Source organism: Stegodyphus dumicola, chromosome 7 (assembly GCF_044657685.1).
Source record: "Stegodyphus dumicola isolate Sdum_Otavi_A_Nest chromosome 7, ASM4465768v1".
Lineage (NCBI taxonomy): Eukaryota > Metazoa > Arthropoda > Arachnida > Araneae > Eresidae > Stegodyphus > Stegodyphus dumicola.
Window position 1 is genome coordinate 4,312,552 of NC_140774.1, and position 23,207 is coordinate 4,335,758.

At 32.5% G+C, this 23,207-nt stretch overlaps 1 protein-coding gene across 1 annotated transcript; it reads right to left on the minus strand.

The window, feature by feature from the left end:
• Positions 1-1,447: 1,447 nt before the first annotated feature.
• LOC118189590 (elongin-B-like) lies at positions 1,448-17,871 on the minus strand. Its single transcript, XM_035360218.2, has 5 exons — positions 17,747-17,871; positions 5,710-5,853; positions 4,282-4,381; positions 2,533-2,627; positions 1,448-1,727 (listed from the first exon to the last, which is right to left on the minus strand). The coding sequence occupies exons 1-4, from the start codon at positions 17,747-17,749 to the stop codon at positions 2,533-2,535; spliced, it is 342 nt and encodes a 113-aa protein (XP_035216109.1). The 5' UTR covers positions 17,750-17,871; the 3' UTR covers positions 1,448-1,727.
• Positions 17,872-23,207: the final 5,336 nt, after the last annotated feature.

The window sequence follows — 23,207 nt, forward strand, 5'->3', positions numbered from 1 at the left end:
CTGTTTGGGGAAAACTTAAAAAAGAACTCTGTGAACATAATTAAAAAAAAATACGGGTCACTAAAATAAATAAAAATTCATATTCTTTTCTTGTGTTCTAACATATGTAATTATTACTTCAGTAGATTCTAATATTTATTTTATAATCATGCATTATTACTACTTAGGCAACAATACAGACATATATAAATTTTCACTATTTTTACTGTCATTACATGCACAATTGCTGTTTTTTATCAACAAGAGAATTGAACAAAGCATATCAATACTTTTGTATCAGCAATATGAGTAAGTTTCTGTTTATTAAGACTTTTAAAGTTCTCAAGATGAATTAATTCGAATAATGGAAATAATTGACTGTAGCATAGAGAGTTATTCATATTGCGTCCACTCTCGTATACAGCAAGAAAAAAAAATTAAATATGAAGAGCGGTCCTTATCAATTCCGCAAGATTTTCCATATACAATCTTACCACAATTCCACATAAAACGTAAACAAAGTATCGAAGCTTCGTAATCGATTACAAAGCTCAAAGCTATCAGCTATTCGTCATCGATGGGGAAAGGACAGTCTGGGCCATCCGAAAAAGCGGCGACCAATATGATTGCGACAATCCACGCTCGCTGAGTCCGAGCTGAGTAATTCCCTTGCTGCTGAAGCGAACGCGAAAAAAATAATCTAGCGCCCACAAAGAAAAGAATGGGAGAAACAAGTTCAGCGCATTGGATTGGCTGGTTAAGCGGCGAGTTGGGAGAAACCGCAGGTTACCGGATTCGAAGTAGTCGGTATTTGGCGGTAAAACACGATGCAATTGGCGAAAAATTCTAAAATTTCGACAAAAATCACTAAAAACACTTGAAAAAGGAAAAAAAATCGTAAAAAAATGGATTACGATCGTAAAATCGTAAAAACAAACGCATTTTCGTAAAAATTCGTAAAAGTTGGCAGGTATGAAATTCTACCAGCTTTTAATATGTACAAGACAGCGCACGAAAAATCGGTCAGTGGTCTTCCTTGGTGGCGCTCACTCACTCACTCACCATCATTAAAGAGTTTCAGTGCATTGAACGCTGAAAGGACTGATAGTTTTTAAGTCAGCTCATTATATACAAATAACATTCAGCTCTGATCAATCTCAGAGATATTCATTATGGCATTCCGGAGAACCATTCTTCACTGCCTAGTGTTGTGAACTCAAAATTTTTGTCTCTAATAATTTCTAATTTTTTTTCTGACAAATATTTAAGTTGTAAAAGACGAAAAAAATCTTAAAATGTATATCCCGAAATCAGTTATAATCTATTCAAAGAGTTACTTGAAGTATCACGTATAGATTTAGGTTCTAAGTCGAAAAAAAGAAAAGTCATTACCAATACTTACAGGATAAAAGGACTCAGATTTCAGATATATGAATTTTATATTCACTTGCATCCATAATCGTTTACAAGTTTACATGATGCTTACTATGTGCATTCCTATCAAATCATTTGAAAATATTCAGAAAATTAACATTTAAATGCACAGATAATAGATTTGTCTCTACAAAATATAAAAACGGAAGACGTTTTTACTGCTACAGAGAATCCAACATTTTCACAATAAGTAAACAGATACACAAGAAAGAATTAAAATTAGAATATATACAGTGTAGTTTAAAAAATTTAGTTTCCAGTTTAAGTATGCAACAGTCGCATTGTCGAAATATCATTTGCCATTCCAAAAGAATCTGCAAAACAAAATAAATAATCAATGAATTGATGAAAGAAAACAATGCTTGCTACTAAAATATAGACTATGATTTCCAGAAGAATGTCATACATACATTTGCGACTGTTATTTGAGAAATAATAATAACAAATAATAAGAAATTTTCACAAAGTCCAGTTTAATAAAAAATAATTAAACGAAATAATTATGCAGATATTTCTAAACTTAACTTTTGATAGAGCTAAAAAGTAATTAAATAAGAAAATGTATCAGGATTTGTAAATTGCAATGACAGTTATTCTTGTAAAGAGAACCATTAATTGATTTTCCTGATAAGTATCTGTGCCCGGAAAATTTTCTAAATTTGCATAAAGCGATTAGCAAAATAAAAATATTTTACCAATTTTACTCCTATTAAAACTACTCTACTACGTATCAATGCCAATTTCTAAGCAGTTATATAGCACAGACTTCAGGCTATATTTAACGTTTTAAATAGAACGTCTTGATTCCTAACGAGAAATGTTAAATGTTACTGAGGTTCCCTAGGCGATGGCTTTGCATACACTTCCGAGTTATAAAAGGGCTGTCTAATAGATGTAAACTGTTTGCAAACAACTTTAAGAAAACTGCTAATTACTAATATTGCCTGTTGTATGCATTAAAAGCAGGCTTATTACTAATAATCTAAACAGAAGAGTTTATTTTAGATTACCGACCTAAAGAGAGAGACCTAGCACCTAAAGAGTGCGCTCAGAGACGATTAATAAAAACAAATGTTTAAAAGTATATCTGTCAAAAATGATTCATAAATTCATACTTACTTATTGCTTCTGAGTTTCAGGACGTCTCATAACTTCTGGCAACTCCGGTGGGATTAATAGAGGAGTTATTTCTAGTTCTTCAAATTCAAGTGTTTCTACAATGAGAGAATTGATTATTGAAACTGAGAATCGTACAATTAATGTTCTGTAAAATTAAATATACATTCAAAATTAAAAATTACATAGCAAGAGAATCCCATGAAAAATAGTCTTAAATATTGCACGCATAATTATTTTGTTTTAGTGTTGTTCTGACTTGTCTCCCTTCTAACATTAACATAAAATCAAATTGTAAATACCTTATTTTGTGCTAATCAATTATTTTTATTTTAAGAAACTTTCCTTTCTCTTCCGATTTCTATTTCCTGAAAAATGCAAATTTAAGTGACGCGTATGCAAAAAGTTCGGAGTTAGTGTTTAAGTAGCAGAATTGAAAACTTAGTGATTTACTAGTTACGAGGAGAGCGGGTTTACGCCGAGAACGAGTTTATGCCTCGGGCAAGATTTATGGTGTATGTTTCCAAGTAACTCTGTACCTAAATATTTGTGCTAAAATCTTTTAAATTATTTGATATTTTAGACTCGACTTTGCTGCATACATTCTATAAATCTGATTAATAAGTGTGAATTAGATTTTAGTAGGAAACGGCTGTTTGGTGGAATTGATGATTCAACCTGATTGTGCATATTATTTTGTGTTACTTCGCCACTAGTGCTGGTTAATTTGGGAGCACCGAGTGTGAATATGTTCTTTTCAGTGTAGTTAAAATAAAAAGTTTGTTGTAACCTTCGTTGGTTGTTATCTATTTTTCAAGCCAGCGAGAATTGGCTACCTCGCCTTCATTAGTGTCTGAATTTTATACCCCCTAAACGAAAAAGTATAAAGTCTATAAATTTCGTAATAGATCTATAGAGTCCATGAATTTCGCAGTAGCCCAGGATCAAGAGTTCTCCTTGTCGTTTACTGTGGCCTCGACTATTGTCAGCTCTTCCACAGTTTTGAAGTAAAATCCTGCCAGGGAACAAAGTAAGAGTACAGTATACCAAAACTATTCGCTCTGCCACTAATCTCTCGAGAGCACTTTTGATCGGATAATCTTTCAAGTGCCCCGAGGTCCCAAAGACACTGTGCTCTTAGAAACGTTTAAGGCTTCTCCGAGATTCGAACCCGGGCCTAAGGCTATGGTACCTGGCTGCCATGTCTATCATACCAAAAGGCTGTTTTTTAAATATAATCTTTTACTCAATAGTCTCTGCTTCGTGTGATATGAACAGTAATTTTGATTTATTGGCATCATTCGTTCTCATATTTTTAGAACCTCCGTAACAAATATATTCATAATATCCAAATTTCAAGAAAGCCTCACATCAAATGGACATATTCTCTTACACTAAAGGTATCATATCAAATTTGACGCTGAATCACACATAACGTGTCATGTTTGTCAGATCATAGCATATTTGTTTAGAATGATACCCTATAAAAGCAAAGGAATTCTCAAAGAAACTAAATCTACTTAATATTTTTCAGTCAGAAGTTTCTGAAAACCTAAAAGCTTTTGCCACATGCCAGTTAAATTGAAAACCACATTCGCGAAACAAGCTAAAAGGGATTCAGAAAGAAGTTTAATGTAATACAAAATAATGTCTTGTTCAGTCGACCACAGCAAAGTATCAATATATAGAAAAAATAGAATATTTACAAATGTAAAAGAAATTGAGGTAAATATAAAAGTAAAAATAAATTACCACTGTCTTTGTATACCAATCCTAATTCAAATGGTACATGGGGTTTAGATGTGCAAGAATTGATTTCGTATTCCTTTAATGTCATTCTTGGGTCCATAATCTGGAAACAAATGAATTGTGCATGTGTATAAGAAACATTATAATTATAAATATTAATCTTCTAAATAAATAGCTAATAAAAATAATTTTCTACCAGAAAAAATAGCTCGATTATATATCTGTAATTTCTGCTGCTCTTTTTTATGTACATGTATTTACGAGTATCTAGGGAATAAAATAAACTGCACGCAGATTTATTTGCAGAAATTACGGGTATTTATTCACAAAGCGTGAAAATAATATGATGACGTACGTTAAATATTTTCATTTCACTCTGATTATTAAGACATGCATTCCTCAAAACACGTAATCGTAAAAGTTCGTTTCCATCATTACGTTTACTACTGTTAATCAGACATACTACATTTACCAATAATTACGTTGAAAAATTTTGTATCTGGATGCAGCATCAATATTAAAGGAAAGACTGTATGTAGTAACAAATTTCAGATACCATTTCAATATTTAAATAGGAGGCTTTTTAAAAGAGTCTTCATAAGTGAAGGAAAATTAATATCTTCTTTAATATTTTAACAGGATATGTTTTTCCATCACGTTAGATGGAGATTGTAAGGGAGAACGTTAAGTCTTCCCTTTCCCAATCCAATACATTACTCTTTAAGCAGGGCTGTTTTAAAAATAAAGCGATGTACCCACATTAACTGAAACTTTAAGGTTAATTATCGTCTACGACGTAAGCATAGATTAATTAGATTCTACTGAGATTAATGTCACTTCGCCAGTAGAAGCGTAAAAGCTATTAAGCTGGCACAGATTAGCTGTAGTATCCGTAGCTCAGAACTCTGGTTACCTCTTAATTTGTACCTAGAAAAAAATTCTCATGAACTAAAACAACTCAGTAGCGCAAACAGTCCTAATGGGCCAAGGCCTGCAGTCTACCGAAATCGGCTTTCTTGACCGTGGACCCCGGGGTGCGTATGCATATGCCCTGAACAAGTGGTCAGCTTGTCGCAGGGCCCCCAGTGTTTAGTACTCAAGCGAACTCGGTACTCATTTAATCTACCCAAGGGATGGAAATAAAGGGATGAAAGGCTGAGACGACCTTGCCCAGCCCGAGGTTCGAACCCCGAACATGTTGTGCTGCTGCGTGATGCGCTAGCCACTGCGCCACCGGGTCTCAGAGTTCCCATTTCCATCATTCATATTCCCATTTCCTCACACATATTTAAAGTCTCTGAACATATCATTATGCCTAAACAATATATTTTTTTAATGTGTTTACTCAAATTTATGATTGGATCGCTCACAACAGCCGCCAAGTGTATTTAACCACAGTTTAGTATAAAGAATGGATAAAAGCTGAGTTACCTCGCCGTCTTTGTAGAACAGCAGATTCTCACGGGCAACTTTGGTAATACCTTCCACGAACATCGCTAATTCCTGAACTGTTGTATCTTCAGTGACACTAAGGAAAATAGCAGATTTCCTGCGCTTTACCATTACAAAGACTTCCTAAATTAGGAAAAGAAAAGAAATAATTATTATCACTCTACAGCCGTGGCTCTCAAAATATAGATGAAACATGTATAACATGAAATATTGTTATTCCGTTCTAATGCTAGTTTACGTGATTTTTGACATTTCTAAAATCTAAAATTCTCAGGACGCCTATAATGGAACTCGAATTAAAACGTAATCGACAAACAATTCATGAATAACTGTAGTGGTCAACTGGGCGTCATGATTTTATAGAGGCTCTCGCTTCAATTTGATACGTCAGTGAAAGTTACTAATTTAAATTGTGTTCTTCCTTAACTTAAGCAAAACACTCTTTCTTATTAAATAACGATTTCATAGCTGTTTTGTCTTTCAATTCTTTAATAAAACTGTGTTGAATACTCAGAATACATACCTCAGAATGCCTTAGTTGCGTTAATGTACAACACATTAAATACGCAATTATTTTCCCCTTACCACCAACCTTGACCTTGACATTTCCAAAATCTAAAATTCTCAGGGTGCCTATATATGGTAGCCAAATTAAAACGTAATGGACAAACACTTCATGAACAACTAGGCCTCATGATTTTATAGAGGCTCTCGCTTCGAAACTTCGGCTTCATTGAGCAACGAAAGCAATTCCATATAATAAAATACCGTAATTTCCGGAAGAAACGCCGCGGCGTTTACGTGTTTAAAACTTAAATTTTCAGCGGGTTCGGCATTTCTACCCATGCGGCGTTTAGGTGCACTAAAAATAAAATATTCCCTATGATGGTCATTGTACATAGTTTGGATGGCCTTGTCATTGTGCATAGACTGGTGCCGTTCCCACACAAAAGACCACTTAGTTGCTTTTTGCGAACGTTATTTTGTTTACATTCTTTCCCTTGAACGGACCTACATGCCTTATTCACCCTAAACGAGATCTCAGAACAATAACATTCTTCCCCCTTTCAAATCAACATTCTCATCAGTTTGAATAGTCTCTCTCCTCTGCCATTCGATGAATCTTCCAGGACCCATCCTCTCCCCACCCCTGCCTTTTCTGCAATTTTTTTCAAAGGCGGACACGACTGCACCTGCCTCGCAATAACGAACTCTGACATATTTCCCCTTCAGCATGAATGGATTTTTCTTGGCATTCTGCCAGATACTGGTGAAACTGGTGCAAAAACTGTATCTGTGTTTATGACGGGGCATGAAAGAACGTCATTTACATATGTGTTAGCTTGTGCCGCAAATGGTGATAAGCTAAAGCCGATGATCATTTTTAAACGAAAGACTATTCCGAAGGGAGATTTTCCTAATGACGTAATTATTTGTGCAAACGAGAACGGCTAGATGTGCGAAACAATCATGCATGAGTGGCTACAAAAAGTTTGGCAGTGTCGTATGGGATCTTTTTTCCAACCAAAGGGATTATTGATAATGGATTCCATGCGTGCTCATTTCTTTGAGTCGATTTAAACCAGATGTCAAAAATTGTCTACGACCGAAGCAATAATTTCTGGTGGTTTGACAAAAATCTTACAACCATTAGATTTGTCAGGTAATAAATCCTTCAAAGCTGAAGTCCGAAAGCGGTGGGAGTGTTGGATGAGTGAAGGATTGCATACGTAAACCAAAAGCGGTAAAATGCGTAGAGCATCTTTTGAAGAAATTGCAAAGTGGGCAGGAAGTGCGTGGAAATCGTTAGAAACATCGTCAATAATAGCAGGGTTCAAAGAAGCTGAAATTATATCCTTAGATAAAGAGACTGTAAACCAAGAGGATGAATGTGACTATCTGGAAGACTTAGATCAGGATTTACTAAATCTTTATCATTCAGATAGGTTGAGTTTTCGCATCTATACGGCCTACGGCGATGTCACGCGCAATTTAATCTATTGCGGCGTTTCTGTGTAATTTTAATTTTTTTCCCGGCATTTTTCTCGAGTGCGGCGTTTACGCTGATGCGGCCTTTCTTCCGGAAATTACGGTATTTTAGGAAACCATATACGAAATGTTTTAAACTAGTGGGAAAATTGTAAAGTGTGTAACGCAAGAATTAATTACAAAGCATATTTCATATTTTCACCATTTATATTCCACTCAATTTATAAGTCACATTAAATTGCTTATGAAAGTAAATTACGTAGGTTAAGCTTCCACTGACAATTTTATTGATAATTTAGTGTAAACCACGTGGTCTATATAACACATTTTGGAACACACTGATAAAAATAAATTACGCATGTCAGGCCGCCGCTCACAATGAGAATGTACTGCAAACCACAAGATCTGTATAATATACTATTTTAGTATTAGCAGATATTTCCTTGCACGCGTCTTATCACAGGATAGCACAGGATATCACAGGATTTTTTTTTCTTTTTTCTCTCTCCTGCCTGGAATTCATCATCAAGGTTCCTCTCGAAAGGTTACGTATGCGAAGTACCATCAAATTGAGGTTAGGTGACGGTGCCTGTAAGAGCGAAATAAAATGTTCACTCGCACACTCCTAGGAGCAGTGTTAAGTAAAGGATAATTCGTATACATATTTAAGCAGTGACGCAGCATCCAAACATCTCGAAGAGTCCGTTCCAGTGAAATAAATAAATACATATGCGCATTAGAATAATGAAAACATCCCATGATTAAAGAAGGCTATGAGTTTCCACGTGGCATAAATTTATAATGTAGTACGACAGCAAATTTTTCACAGCTTCCAATTATTTTACAGAGCTCGTTTTAAATGCATGATTTAACTTTTTATATCTTGATTTCCTGGACGATTACGTCTTCAAAACTAGAAATCTAATCGCAAATATTTAGTTAAAATTATTTTTGATGATGAATTTTAATTTGCTTTTTAAGTTTTGAAGCAAAGGTTATAAACTTTTAAAATTTTCGTAATTTTTTAAATTGTTAGCACTGAATTCTTGAAATGACATTTTGAATCGAATGACTACAAATGGCTCTATCACTTTTCATTTCTAGCCGCCAAGTATTTTGGCCCTGTATTATATTTAAAGGAATTCGATAATGAAGAATCTGTGTTAATATGTACGAACGAATTTTTTATTATAGAACATCAGGAATTATGATGTTCATTTAAACTATAGCTTTTCTCAACCTTCAACATAGTATATTCTGCATTGGTTGTAATCCTTAACTGTTGCAATTTCACCTAAAAGATTTACTCATCTATGTATATTACTTGCAAAAGCGTTACCTGCTCCAAACTATATTGAATTTTCCGAGACAGTTTTAATCATAAACGAGTACGAGAGAAGTTTAGAGAAGAAATTTGAAATTAGCTAAATTAATTAAATCTGCTGAGAAAAATTATCTGACCAATCTACTAAAGAATCTTCTGGCATTCTTTTTTCTTAATTTCAATCAAAAGGACTCGATGTGATTCCCCCCCTCTTCCTTGAGATGCTAAAAATTAACAAGAATAATATAACAATACAAAAGAAAATTTCTCAGTGCTTCATTTTTCAATAGTGTGGGCTTTTTTTTTTAAACAAAACTCAACATAAAAGCATTTCCATACTTTAATGAACTAAATTTGCACAACTTTTTTTTATAAATATAAAAAATGGTTTTGTAAATATTAAATAGCTAACTATTATTTAGAAAAAGCATTAAAATTAAGAAATCGACTATGCTTTAAAATCTAATACTTGTTAGAATAATTACCTTTGTCAACATTCTATTAACTAAAATAGTTCCGACCACGTGGAATCTTCATGCATATATTTCAAGGCAAAATAACTCAAATAATAACTACTTTATACAGCTGAAAGAAGTGGTCATAATTTTTAGTAATCAAGTTATTATGTCTATGCAAGAGAAAAAGAATTGCTACGTGGCTGAGAAGCTTGTTGCAAACGATTCTGTATAATATATGCAGGAACTTATCAAGAAAAAATTTACGTTTTTTTATTAAATAATTTCACACGTTTCAATGCGATGATAAAAGTGTCGAAATGTCGAGGTAAATAAGACGTTTTTAATCGTTACAATGTAGAGCATATTATCTCAAAATAAATTTTTTAAAAAAATATATTGCTATATAAGAATGTAAGATAGCTATATAAGATATCTATCCTAACATATAAATTTTGAGTAGTAATAATTCCAAGATTTCTAACAACAGAGTACAATACGAAGATTGTCTATTTTAAGGATAAAAAAAACATTCTGATATACACCCAATTTTTTATTTGAAACTTCAATGCTCAATAAGAAAACTTTGATTACTTTTTTTCTTAGGCACTAAAAAAACATTTAAAAGAATGCCACAAGTCAAGAGAGCGATATGCAACCCCATATGATAAAACGGTAAAAGCACAGAATAGGCTGCATCAACAAAGTTCAATAGGAGGAGCTGTGTGACGTACATAAATGGGTGGGACTAAGCTTGTGACGTCACAATGTATTCTCCATGGACCTTATAAGAGATAGACTAACCCAGTGGGCGGGGCGTACGTCACCGACATGTCGGCAAGAAAGAGTAGGGACGATCTGGTTTACTTTAACACTGAAACCTATGGCGTTTGTATCATATAACTCTTTTTAATTATTAAATGTGATACGTTGTATAGTGATGAGATTATGAAAGCCACAGTTTTTTTCCAAATAGGACTTAATATATCTCATTAAAGCACTTTCTACTGTATTTCGCGCATATTTTTTCTCGCATAATTCTTGTACGAACATCTTTACATTGATAAAACGGTAAAAACTCTAAGCACAAAAATTATGAACTTAATTTTGCGTAAAAATAAAGAAAAATTAAATAAGATTACGCGATGCTTTGAAATAAATAAGGTAAAATTAAACAAGATCAGATAATTTTTTTTAAATTTAATGACCATTTTCAGGCAGCGATTTTCTAAACTATAATAACATTACAAAACGATCATATTCATTTGATTATATGATCATTAAATTATTAACATTAAAGTGGATTAGTTATTTTAATAATTCAGAATATTCGGAGCATAAAATTTTCTGGGAAAAAAAAAGATAAAATAAAATCTAGAAGCAACTTTTTTAAAGTTTTGTGTGTTACCTATATTTATTGAATATCATGTTCTTCGCCCGTAAACCACATATATTTGAAAACAGCATATCTTTAGAATCTCCGCACTGGAGATAAAACTGTTATTTTCCGTACAGTGCCTCACTCTGAACTCGTTGAGTTTGTTAATAAAAAATTCGTTAAAGTTTTACAAAATATGAAATAGATTAAAACAAATTCGAAATTCGGCCGTCCAGGTGCCTATGTTCGGGTGGAGGATTACATAATTCAAAATTTGATGGCTCTAGATTCTGTCGTTTTTGTCACAGTGTGAGAAACATACATGTATTCAGGCAGATTCTTCATTATTTAATTTCCTTACATATAATACAGGGCGATAATATTTGGTAACAACAGTTTGCAAGGAGACACGGATATTCATAGTAAAACAGCGCAAAATACTGCTTCGAAACTAACAGCCTTTCTAGGCTACCAACCCTTTGGGCTAATAAATTAAATTAACAGTAAATGAAAAAAAAAATTATGCAGAACTAAAAATAAATTTAAAATAATCACTATATAATACAAGCAAAATTAATTATTAGGGTTAAATACAATTTTAATATTAGAATTAAATGTATAAAAATTTTTAATGAGTCAAAAGTCTTTATCACGATGATGTATTAGGAAATATAATTGAAATAAATTTCCTTTATAAAAATTGTTCTATAATACTCATCTATAATTTTAAAAAAGCAGCACAATTTAGAATTTTAAACAAAACTTTCAAAAATTCGTTTTTAAATATTTAATATTTTTTACTTATTTACACCAATAAAAAGCATAAAAATTGCAAAAGAAAATTGCTTGTTTGAAATTTTCTATTAGTTCAGAGTTAAAATAGTATTTTCTAAAAGAAGCAGTTACAAATTTCCTTACAGCGTAGGAAAAGCTAAAAAAATATCCAGCATGCAATAGCTTTATAATTATTTGGAACGTTAATTATGCTTGATAAATATGCTAAATTTTAAAAAATCAATCTCAATTTCAAAAAAAAGATATGTAGAAATTCTAATTTGTGAAATGAGGGGCTACAAGCTGCTTTTTCTTGACAATTATACACGCTGCAATAGGCAAACAATGTTAAATTTCTGCAAGTCGACCCTACTCCTCTGGATGTGATCAAGGTGACAGCCAGTAACGCCTCAGACGTGGGAGAAAACCCGTTTGGGTTAGTCTATTTCTTATAAGGTCCATGGTAGTCTCTAGTCTCGCATTTATACTAAGCGTACTTTCTATTTTCTCTTAAAAATACCAATAATAAATTGTTTATTATTGTAAATTAATATCAAATTCTTTATTTTTAATTTACATTTATAACATTTAAGCTTAGACGTAACTGATAGTAAGTAAGTTTGGGCTTCCCTGCTCCGGGAACTAAATCCCACTACAGGTCTACTCCCCTTTTGGGCACGTCGTGGAGGTTCAACCTCCACTATTACCCTCCAAGGGAGCAACGCACCACCTGGATAAAACACCAGGCAGCACCGGTCGTCTAATGCTCCTACCAGTCGCTTGGGCGAGCCCGTCGCAGCGGGACATTACCCAGCGAACCCGGGGGAGACCCCCGGGCTACTAGTACCACGCCGCGCTAGGATGTGCCAGACTCCGAGGCCGGTCAATAAGTGACCTTTCCCAGAGCCTTCAGAACCACCAAGTTCATAAATTTTATACCCCCGTGGCCGAGACTGCCTAGGTACAGATCCTAGCCAGTAGCTTCGCAGAGTTCTCTACGTCGACCCCCGGGGGGGAACTGATAATAAGTATAATAATTTGTTTATATTTAAAATTACAGTGAGCGAATTCTTCCTTGAATTCTACCAATTATTAAAACGATAAACAACATCGCGGTCTCTAATACTTGTAGAGCTTCAATATTTTCTAAGATTTTTATTAAAGCATTTATACAAATAAAAAAAAAAAATAATTTAAATTCATATTGTGGAACATTTCAATTTTATCATTTTTACAAATTACCTTCTTGCTACGTAACGGCATAATTCCTTACATACCAATAATTAGACAATTTTCATTATGTTCTAAAAATTTTAAACATAACATTAATAAAAAAGAATATTTTTATTGCATGTGAACATCATTACACAACTTTCATATCAGTTTCTAAAATTCCTAAATCACGCCACATTCTCTGTAGGCATACTAGAATTCTACGCATTAATAAGTAAAAAAATCTAATTTCTCAGAATGAAAGAAAATAATATAATAAAATAAATACTACAAACTTGGAACACTAAGCAATGCTTTTCATACGCACACACACACACATATTATCAATGAACTGATGTTATCAAGTGCAATTACGATACCAAACACTACGTATTAAAATATGACTTCAAGACAGTTTTAATACTGTTGAGTAGATCGTCGGGCTATTGATATATATCGTAAGTCGGAAAGCGTGTAAAACATATCAAAAACAAAAAATTAAAAATACAATTTAAGTGAAAAATGATGTGTTAAATATAATTCACAATAATAACAACAATACAAATTTAAAATACACAAACGATATGTTAAACATTGCACATAAATAAAGTTACATTACTGCTCGGCATCACACACAACCTCGTTTTCCCTTTTACACAACGATCAGTATTCGCTCGAAAAACATCAAAGAATTCCACAAACTCGGTGTCCATGTGCTCATCCACCTATTTTCACTTAAAGAAAAATCAGATAATTGCTCAAACTCGGCATTCCGCACCACACTGACATTGCCCATGCGCACACTGATAAATTTTCACTTAAAAACATCCCAGAGTTGCACAACCTCGGCATTGCGCAACACATTGGCTTTACCCATGTGCACATCGATCTATTTTCACTTAAAAACATCCCAGGTTGCACAAACTTGGCATTACGCACCACATTGGCTTTGCCCATGTGCACATCGATCTATTTTCACTTAAAAAAACATCCCAGAATTGCACAAACTCGGCATCGCGCACAACATCGGCATTGCGCACCACATTGGCTTTTCCCATGTGCACATGGATCAACTTAAAAAAACATACCAGAATTGCACAAACTCGGCATTGCGCACCACATAGGCTTTGTCCATGTGCACATCGATCGATTTTCACTTTAAAAAATCCCAGAATTGCACAAACTCGGCATTGCGCACCACATTGGTTTTGCCCATGTGCACATCGATTTATTTTCACTTAAAAAACATTCCAGATTTGCACAAACGTGGCATTACGCACCACATTGGCTTTGCCCATGTGCACATCGATCTGTTTTCACTTAAAAAAAAATCCCAAAATTGCACATACTCGGCATCGCGCACAACATCGGCATTACTCACCACATTGGCTTTGCCCATGTGCACACCGATCAATTTTCACTTAAAAACATTCCAGAATTGCACAAACTAGGCATTGCGCACCACATTGGCTTTGCCCATGTGCACATCGATCTATTTTCACTTAAAAAAAATCCCAGAATTGCACAAACTCGGCATCGCGCACAACCTCGGCATTGCGCACCACATTCGCTTTCCCCATGTGTACATCGATCTATTTTCACTTTAAAAAAATCCCAGAATTGCACAAACTCGGCATTGCGCACCACTCAAAACCGTCTATACAGTTTTTTCGCTCTACTAGTTTCATATTTGTTCCACAAATTGGGCACTTATACGATATTGCAATCAAACTTTTCTCGATACACCACTCAATAACGCTCTTTTTACCTCTTCGCTCCAACTGATAAAAAAAATCCAGATTCAGATACTCATCCATTCTGCAGTAAGCACCGATTTTGACACACTCATCAATTAAAAAAAAAACATTCTTTAAGCAAAAGAGTTCTCTTTTGTATTATCAGAAGTTACCGTTGTAATTTTTAACGCATGCATTCAATATTTTCAAAAGTTTGGTAATGATCGTTTTCAGTCGTTTGGTATCTTAGTAATACATTTATGAGAGATAATTCGTTGCATTAAATGCTAACACTACCACACAACACACAAAGTATATCTATAATTTAAAAAAATCTCGCGCAGAACATTATAAACCTACCATTTCAACTCAGTTAAAATATAATTTAAGTTTTCTTCAAATACGAAGCTATAGCATACTTATAACTTGTTTTTAAGAAGAGGCGTAACCAATATTACGTCATAAAAAGGTGTGTCCACGCGTAAGAGAAGTAAACACAGCATCGACTGATGCAGCCTATTCTGCGATTTAGCCGATAAAACATTTTGTCTAACCATATCAGGAATTTTAGAAACAAACGAAAATTTTAATTATTTAACACAAATATTAATTAGAATTACGCATAATATTTTCTATTTTCACCAATTACATTATCAGTAGCATGTAAATTACGAATGAAAATAAGCTGCGGCTTATTTACAAATAGACAATTTCCTCCAAACCACGTGGTCACTATACTATATTTTGGAGCACGTAGTCATTTAATACATATAATTATTTCAAAGCAAAATCCCACACAAGCGAATTTTTGTCCTAATCTTCTTTCTCAAGACTAATTTTTTTTCGTTTTTCATTCCTGTGTAGAAATGATGCAATATATAAAATATAGTGAAATAAATCAACATTTACACCTAGATAATTAAGAATGTGCTCAAGTCTCCACGTGGCACGAATTTACAATGATCAGCTAAAAACATAGCACATTTTACCTTCAATTTGGAAATGTTTCTAAGGTCTCTTTAAATACATGGTTTTATATTTTGAATAATAATAATTATTATTAAAAACAGCAAATTTTATCCCCAATTTGAAAATGTTGTTTTTAAAACCATTTGAAGCAAGTTAAAAAAAATCTGAAAGCTTTCAGATTTTATATTTTACGCCCTAAGGAGCTTTTTTTTTAACGTTTTGTGTGTTACCTTTATTTATTAAATATCCTGTTCTTCGCACTTAAACCATAAAATTTAATTTAAAATCAATAACACAAAATATTTTAACCATCTACATCTAGATAATTAAGAATTTTCTTTTTTAATGTGTGCTCAAGTGTCCACGTGGCACGGATTTACAATGAGCAAAAAACATAGCAAATTTTACCTGCAATTTTGAAATGTTTTTAAGACCTCTTTTCAAATACATATTCTATATTTTTACTAATTATTATTATTATTTGCATTCTTGTGTGGAAATGATGCAGTGAAATTATGCAACATATACATCTACATAATTAAGTATTCTCTTTTTTTTTTTTAATATCAGCTTAAGTGTCCATGTGGCACAAATTTACAGTGAGAAAAAAAAAAAAAAAAAAAAAAAAAAAAAAAAAAAAAAAAAAACAGCAAATTTTATCCCCAATTTTAAAATGTTTTTAACACCTTTTGAAACAAGTTAAAAAATCTGAAAGCTTTCAGATTTTATATTACGTCTTTTTTTTTTTTTTTTTTTTTTTTTAACTTTTTGTGTGTTAACTTTATTTATTAAATATCATTTTTTTTCGCACTTAAACCCTAAAATTCAATTATCAAAAATATCACAAATTAATTTAAAAGGTCATATCTTTAGAATTTTCCCTACAATGTTTCTCGTACTGGAGATATTTTTTTTTCCCGTACAATGCTCCCATTGCTCGCTTTGATATAACCTGAGTTTGTTAATCAAAACTTCATTAAAGTTTTACAATATGTGAAATACGTAACAGGAAAAACCTATGGGTGTATTGGTGTGAATAAGGAAAACGAATTACAAATTTGAGCTTCCAGATGCCCATATTCGGGTGTATGACTACGCTATTTATAATTCGATGACTCTAGGTACCGCTGTTTCTTTGTAGCGCGAGAAACATATATATGTTCATGCATAATTTTGCTTAATTAATTTCTTTAAATATAATGCAGGGCAACAATTCAAAGTGAAAAGTCGTTTATAGTGGGGAACAACGCAAAATGCCAAAACGAAATTAATAGCCCTTCTGAGCTAAAGCCCTTTGGGCTAAAAATGTAAAAATTATAAACTTTTAAAAATTGCAAAAATGTTTTTAAATTTATGACTAATAATTCTTCTTAATTTTTATAACTTTAAAAATTTCGATGTATTAAACTGTAACACATTTTTAAGTTTAAATTCAAAAGAAAAAATGAAAATTTGGAAAAATCACAAGTAATATATGTATTTTTGTTTTCTACTTCAAACAGAAAAAATGGTGGTGTATTTGGTGTATTTAATTATGGCAAAGCACACTAGGGCTATCTGCCTAAGGGGAGGGATGCCTTTCGTGGAGGACTTTTTAAGGGAAACTGGCTCGTATACACGTTACACATGGGGAAAACCACGAAAACACCCATGCAGCCAGCCCGTTCGCGGGATTCGAACCTCGGACCGAACTACCAGTGTTCAGCGACTTTACCGCTCGGCCGCTGGTGGGCCAAACAGAAAAAATGAAAATTTGGAAAAATCACAAGTAATATATGTATTTTTGTTTTCTACTTCAAACAGAAAAACTGCATAGTGGCAAAAGGTATTCTAAGACTAATCCGATTATCTTTCTCTGATTACATAAAAATTTAAATCAGGCCAGAAAATCTTTCACTGAGATACGACTTTATATTAGAACTTTAGACTTTTTGACATTCGAATGCACGTTAATATTAAGTCCGCCAATACACAAATATTCCACACTCAGCATAATTACTACAACTTAAAAAATCTAATCTAATCTATAAAACTCAATAAAGATTCTATAAGATATATTATAAACTCTATAAGATATATTTATTAACATAAACAAAAAATATTTGAAAATTGAAAGCGGCAGTCAAATTCTACAGATATACACATTTTACAAATGAAATGTAACTTGAAAGAAACATACCATGCTTAATGTTTTTCCAGCGAAATTTTCTATCCCGAGCTTCCAAACACAAGATAAATTGGTGTGATAAAAACACTAAACACTAGTTCCACCAACGCCTTGATTCAAACACTACTTTGAGCAATCTCCGGAGCGTTCTGAGCATCTTTCAGTTGAAATTTTTGTCACAAGCATTCAGCCAATCACGTTGCAGCACGCATGCGCAATGCGATCTCCCGCCTCTATGATCAATTAGCGATTGATATTATTCAAGATTATTCAACTAATGGTATTACTAGATTTTGGTGATTTTTCACGAATTTGGAACTGTTCATATTGATCATTCATACGCACAAACGAAACAAAATTAAACAAAACATAAAATTAAGTTATGTGCATTTTAAGTTAAAAATAATGTATATTACTGATAAGGATACGATATATATAAATACGTATTCAAATAAAAAAAAGAAATAATAGGAAAATTAAAATGCAACCAGACAAAAGCATGCGTCTTTTAAGAATTGAGTGTGAAGAGAAATCTGATCTTACTAAATTTTAATTTGAATATTTATTTTAAAGTGTTTCAAAATTAGTATTTTTTAAGTATGGATAAAATAAAAACCAGAATATTCCAATGAATAGCTGGATTACTTGTGACAAAAATTTAAATATTAATAGTGACTCATTTAGCTCACATGGGTGTGACGTGAGTCTACGAGACATTTATCATGAGCAAACATTTCGTTGACTTATTTCTCAGAAACAACTTATATAAAATTTTACCATAATATCATCAATATAATTGCTGCTAAAATGAAAATTGCTCTTAATTAAGCGAAAGAATTCGAAACTAAATTTGCACACACACACAAAAATAAAATAAAATTACCATTAAATTTTAAACAGCTGTAAACAAACTCTTGTAAACAACACATTGCAAATTCTACAAGCGGTAGATAAGTCTGCAAGCAAATTGAAAAAGAGACAGGGCAAATGACCAGTTAGCAAGTAATTTGAACAGCGCTGATAAAGAAGAGGATCAGGCCGTTCTAAACTTAGGAGGAGAGGATTGAGGAAATTTAAGTAAAATTTTCCACAAGTAGCAACGTTAGTAATAAGCCTTAAAAGTAGCTTTCAAAAACACTTCATTTTCGTCCAAAGTATCATTACCCAGATTTCAAACAGCATTATTCAGAGAAATCGCCAAATTTAATTTTTGAGTTAAAAATAAGATTAATATATTGAAACTCAGCCCAATTTACCGGACATAATAAGCACCTCAACTCACATCCTACACTCCTTAAAACGGAATTAAAGGACAATTCTTAATGTCTGGTGTATATTTCGGAAAATGTATGAGAATTCAATTATACGACTGCCACAAATAAATCAGTGTTATCTAAGCAATATTCACTGAGTTGATATACGCTCTTTATGAAGATGGAAGACGAAAGTATTGTCTTGTTCTTCGTTCGGATAACAAACATACAGATGTAATAGATAAAAATATTACATAAAAATAGCAATCTGTGTCTGTGTCTTCAAATTAATACAAATGCATAATTTTTGAAGCACTATAAATTAATTAATTCCAAATTAAAGTGTATTGCTCTTAATTAAGAATTCGAAACTAAATTTGCACACACACACACAAAAATAAAATAAAATTACCATTAAATTTTAAACAGCTGTAAACCTCCTGTAAACAACACACTGCAAATTCTGCAAGCGGTAGATAAGTCTGCAAGCAAATTGAAAAAGAGACAGGCAGATGACCAGTTTGCAAGTAACTTGAACAGCACTGATAAAGAAGGGGATAAAGCCTTTCTAAACTTATGAGGAGAAATTGAGGAAATTTAAGTAAAATTTTCCATAAGTAACAACGTTAGTTATAAGCCTTAAAAGTAGCTTTAGAAAACAATTAATTTCCTTTAAGAGTATTACGGAAATTCCAAACAGCATTATTCAGAAAATTCGCTAAAATTAATTTTTCAGTTAAAATTCAGATTAATATTTTTAACTTCCCCCCCCCACACACCTTACCGCGCAGAATAAGCACCCACACTCTTAAAACGGAATTAATGTTTAATAATGTGTAGTTTGTTCTTAAGTCCGGTGTATATTTCGGGAAATGCATGTGAATTCCATTTTACGATTGCGATAATAAATCTGTGTTACCTAACTAAAATTCACTCATTCTGATAAGCTCTTATGGAAAAGGAAGATGAAGATATTGTCTTCTTCTTCGTTCTGATAATAAAATACAAATACAGCAAATAAAAATGCTACATAAAATTGTAATAGTATGTCTTGAAGTTAATACAAATGCAGAACTTTTGAAACAACTTGTTTCAAACTAAAGTGTATATGGCCCCACATATACACTTTAATTTGAAATTTTCCAACATTAGAGAATTAATATGCGGTTGTCTAGTACTATCAGAGAGATATTAAAATGTTGTATCCCCTTCAAATTTTACTCACGCACGAGAAAATGATAACATTGAGTGTGCTGCGTGTAAAATTTATTTATAAATATATCACGATCGCAAAATCATGGAACCTGGTGCCCAGGTGCCAAGACTTTGAAGCAAACACCTTATGAGAAAAACCTTCATCTTAAAAAAATACTGGCAGCGTATAAATAGCAAATAATAGCAGAATATCCAAGGTACATACTGCAAAGAGTTAAACATAGTTTCAACGTTTCTGTCATGAGTTTGGTTTATGTGATTACTGCAAATTCTCGCGGTCTATCGCCTAAGAGTAGTGATACCTTCGAGGATGACTTTCTAAGGTAAAATGGCTCGAATATAAGTCACAAGAAAATCACGAAAACGCCTATGCAACAAGCGCATTAGCGGGATTCGAACCTCGGACCGAACTACCAGTGTTCAGCAAATTTACCGCTCGGACGATGGTGGGCCTCTCCGCATGGGAAAACAGAAATGATAACTAGACCAGTTGTGCTCTCTTTAATAGAATCAAATCTGGTTCAACAAAATATAGCTTGTATATATATATAAATGCATAATGTAGCTTGAGAAATAAAAGTTCATGTTCTGTACTTTTAAAATTAGTCACAATTTTTTTAAATCCATTCCAATACATGCAAATGCATTACTTTCAACGCAAAAAAGAAGCATTTGGTAACGTTGCTTCACCCTAGCTGATTAGGAAATTTAAGTCTTATATAATAGCTGTGAAAAATGTTTCTGTATACTCTGTGAATCACAGCCTACTACATACGAACTTAACTATATTACCTTTAAGAAAAATAGGCTAAATAAATGTAATGAATTTATGTCCGATATAAAGTTTAGCTATAAATGCATAATGTATAATAATTGCATTTATAGCTAATAGTAAAAAATAACATGTATAATAATCTATAAATGGAAAATTTCATAGTTTAATTAAACTATGCTAATTAAAAGCGCATCTTTCATTTATTACGGGGATAAATATTTTCATTAGTTTGGTAATTTAATTGAAACAAAATACGGCAATGGGAAAAATAAAATAAATTTCTCTTTGTCGCATTGTACGAAACGGATATTTGGAGCCGTGAATAAACGTACTACCATGTAGAATTTTCGAAGATCAAATCTGGCCACAAATCTTTTCTTTATATATATATATATATATATATAGATATATAATATATATATAAAAAGATTTATATATACACACACACATATATATATATAAAGAAAAGATTTGTGGCCAGATTTGATCTTCGAAAATTCTACATGGTAGTACGTTTATTCACGACTCCAAATATCCGTTTGGTACAATGCGACAAACAGATATATATAAAAGAAAAGATTTATATATATATATAAAAGAAAGGTTTCACATTTTAAATTACGTCCAAAGGGGCATTTTTTAAATATTTTGTGTTCCCTGTGTTTATTAAATATCACGTTCTTCGGACTTAAAACATAAAATTAAGTTAAACAGCAATATCGCAAAATAATTTTAAAATGAGCATATCTTTAGAATTTCCGATAGAGAGTCTTGCGCGCTGGAGATAAAAATGTTTTTTTCGTACAGTGTTGCTATTGCTCGTTTTGAAGTCGTTTGGTTTAGTAATCAAAAATTCGTTGAAGTGTAACTAAATATGAAATCGTTAATAAAACAAATTTAAAATTCGAATTACTGCTTCCACTTGTCCATATTATATGGAAGATTACGTTATTCACATTTTGATAGCTCTAGGTATCGTTGTTTTATCACAGCGCAAGAAACATACATACAATCATGCAGATTCTTCATTATTTAATTTTTTGAAATATAATACAGAGCGATAATATTTGGTGGCAACAATTTCAAAAGAGAAACCTCGTTTAACGGGAATCGATGCAAAATGCTAAAATGAAAGTAATAGTCCTTCTGGACAAATTGTCCCTTTGATCTAAAAAGGAAGAGAAGAACAGAAGAAAAAATATTTGCATATTTTGGGCTCTGAGCTACGACGATAAAATACTCGCGCTGTTTCGGGAACTTGCACAGCTTGTTAACTTCGGATAGATCAGTTGTATATTTACTGCCAGCTAATTAATGAATTAAGGAAAGTCTTTTTACTGAGAATGATAATTTTAACGACGGCAGGTTTTTTGTAAGCATGTGGGAAATTTGAAGTTTTTAAAGTCTTCAATGAATAATTTTTAAAGTCTTCAATATACATTTTAATGAGCTAACTCTTATCTCTCTAGATATACAGTGTCTCACAAAAGTGATGGGACACTTGTGCTTAACGAAAGGAAACTGTAGTAAAATAAATTAAAAAAACATGTAAAAATTTTTTGTGGGTGTGTTTCATGCTTAAATTTAGTAACAATTATTACATAACATACATTTTCTCAAAATATTAAAATAGTAATTTAATAAAAATACAATGGAGCAAAAAATGGCTCACATAAGTGATGGGACACTTAATTTTCAATCAAATATTTATCCAAAAATTTTACTTCTTAAAATGTTTTAATAATTTTTTAGATTTCCTTTTACTTTTAAAACGTGATTTAATCTTCTTGGGATGGATTCGACTAATTCTTTTGTGATTTCTGGAGTGATTTTACCCCATTCTTCTTGAAGCAATGATTTTAATTGTTGTTTTGAAGAAATGGTGTGTTTGCGAATTCTTGATTCCAATTCTTGCCAAATATTCTCTATGGGATTTAAGTCTGGAGATTGCGGTGGTGTTTTTATTATTTCAGGACAGTTATACAGCAGCCAGAGTCTAACGTTCAAAGCAGTGTGCTTGGGGTCATAGTCCTGGTAGAATTTAAAATTGTTATGAAGGATCAATTTTCGTGCTGAAGATTTCAAATTTTGATTTAAAATGTCAATATACTTGTACTGATCCATTATACTGTCAATAAAAACAGGATTACCAACTCCAGCGGACGACCTACACCCCCATACCATAACTCCTCCTCCACCATGTTTTACTGTTGGCACCAAGTTTTGTTTG